This window comes from Sphaeroforma arctica (assembly GCF_001186125.1).
Source record: "Sphaeroforma arctica JP610 unplaced genomic scaffold supercont1.6139, whole genome shotgun sequence".
NCBI lineage: Eukaryota > Ichthyosporea > Ichthyophonida > Sphaeroforma > Sphaeroforma arctica.
In genome coordinates, this window is record NW_014034419.1 from 1 (window position 1) to 1,740 (window position 1,740).

The 1,740-nt window shown below is 39.5% G+C and overlaps 1 protein-coding gene across 1 annotated transcript; it reads right to left on the bottom strand.

Annotated features, from left to right (window-relative positions):
* Nucleotides 1-451: 451 nt before the first annotated feature.
* On the bottom strand, nucleotides 452-682 carry SARC_15451 (hypothetical protein; the record flags this gene model as incomplete). Its single annotated transcript, XM_014290426.1, has 1 exon — nucleotides 452-682. A coding segment is annotated over one exon (231 nt), but the record flags the coding sequence as incomplete, so codon positions are not given.
* Nucleotides 683-1,740: the final 1,058 nt, after the last annotated feature.

Here is a 1,740-nt window from a genome sequence, read left to right on the forward strand (position 1 = left end):
TATATATATATATACATGAATACTTATATACTTATAATTATATACATATATACACATTTGCAACATTAGAGTAAAAGTACCTCGTATACGATGATGCCATCTTTGATAGATGGCTGTAGAGTAAGCGACTGTACTGTTGTGTCTCGGTGCAACTGCACATACTCTCTCGGTCGATTCATCACCTGTGGCGGTGGAGGTACAACGTTTCATGTTACGTTTTGTTGTATTGGCGTACGACTTGTAGTTTGACGATACGCTTTGTCGTACTACATGTATATATACATACACATACACACATACATTAATCCATACATACACACATACATACATACATACACAAATACATACATACATACATACATACATACATATATACATACATACACACATATATACATACACACATGCCTACGAACCTGACATGTGTAGTGTTAAAACACAGTACACACACCTGCAGAAACCGGTCGACGACCTTGTTCTTGCCCACTCCCTGATTGCCCACAAGCAGTATGTGCTCACCCAACTGATAGTCTTTGAGCATCTCCGACATGATCTGTGTGTGTTGCTGGTTGTCGTAGAAGACGATATCCGGTACCAAGACCTGTGTGTACGCACATGACGGGGTGGCTACATATGAGGATGTATACTCTCTGGTGCATGTCTGAGGGGGTAATGCTGGCATTATCTGACTATGCTGGTAGCTATGGAAGGCACTGACTGTGTATATGCTGGAGGCTATAGAGAAGTCTGTAACTATGGGGGTGGCTATAGCACACATTGTATATGATAGAGTGCCACAGCCTGTGCATATGTAAAGAGCGAGGGTTACGTAAGTATGAATAAGTCAGTAAATCCATTTTTAGAGGGAATACTTTGTCTCGTTACCAAATCGTCAGCAGGGTACAACCCAACCTGCTTCTATAAATAAAAACTTATTTCATATAGACTGTTCTATTTTTAGCACACCTGATCCGTGGCCGACAACTCCTTTAATGGCGCCACCACATCCTGGTACCGCACTTCTAGCAGTCCAGTCTCCGGATTGCGTACGTTGACGAAGTGATCTTCCACAGTACTAGCCTCTGTTTAAAGGAAGAGAAAGCGAGAGAGATATAATCAGTTAATAGACCCACACAAGGGGTGTACTCATATTAAGGAATGAAGACTGAAAACAGTTGAAATATGGTAAATATTTGATATATGGTATACAGTTGACATAAGGTAATATTATGGGAATGAAATGCATGTGCGTGCACGTTAAGCGAACTTCACAGATTCTGGCGCATGTTAAAAAGGAGATAGGAGAGAGGTACACGCTTTTAAAACCAAACAGCAGATATTCATCACTGAATGAAGGCTATCAATCGTCACAATAAGTGATCAACACAAGCACGGGATACACACATGTATACCAATATATATATATATATATGCTATTATACAGAGATATATTAAAAATTGGTAGATTGTTCCGGTTCGAACAACCTACATAAGTATACGTACAAACGTTCGTGTAATTGTAATTCAATACCTTTGCTGTTGTTCTGTGGCAAAATGTTAGCTTCCACCAGCAGTTTGTCGAGCGTTTCCTTGGCAACGGTGGGTAGAAACGAGGACAGACACGCCGACTGTATACTACCATTCAAATCTATGGCAAATTTGAATACAAATAAATATATCAATAAATTTCCAACAGATTAGATTGAAACTTTTCACCTCCTCGTGCAATACATTACTATA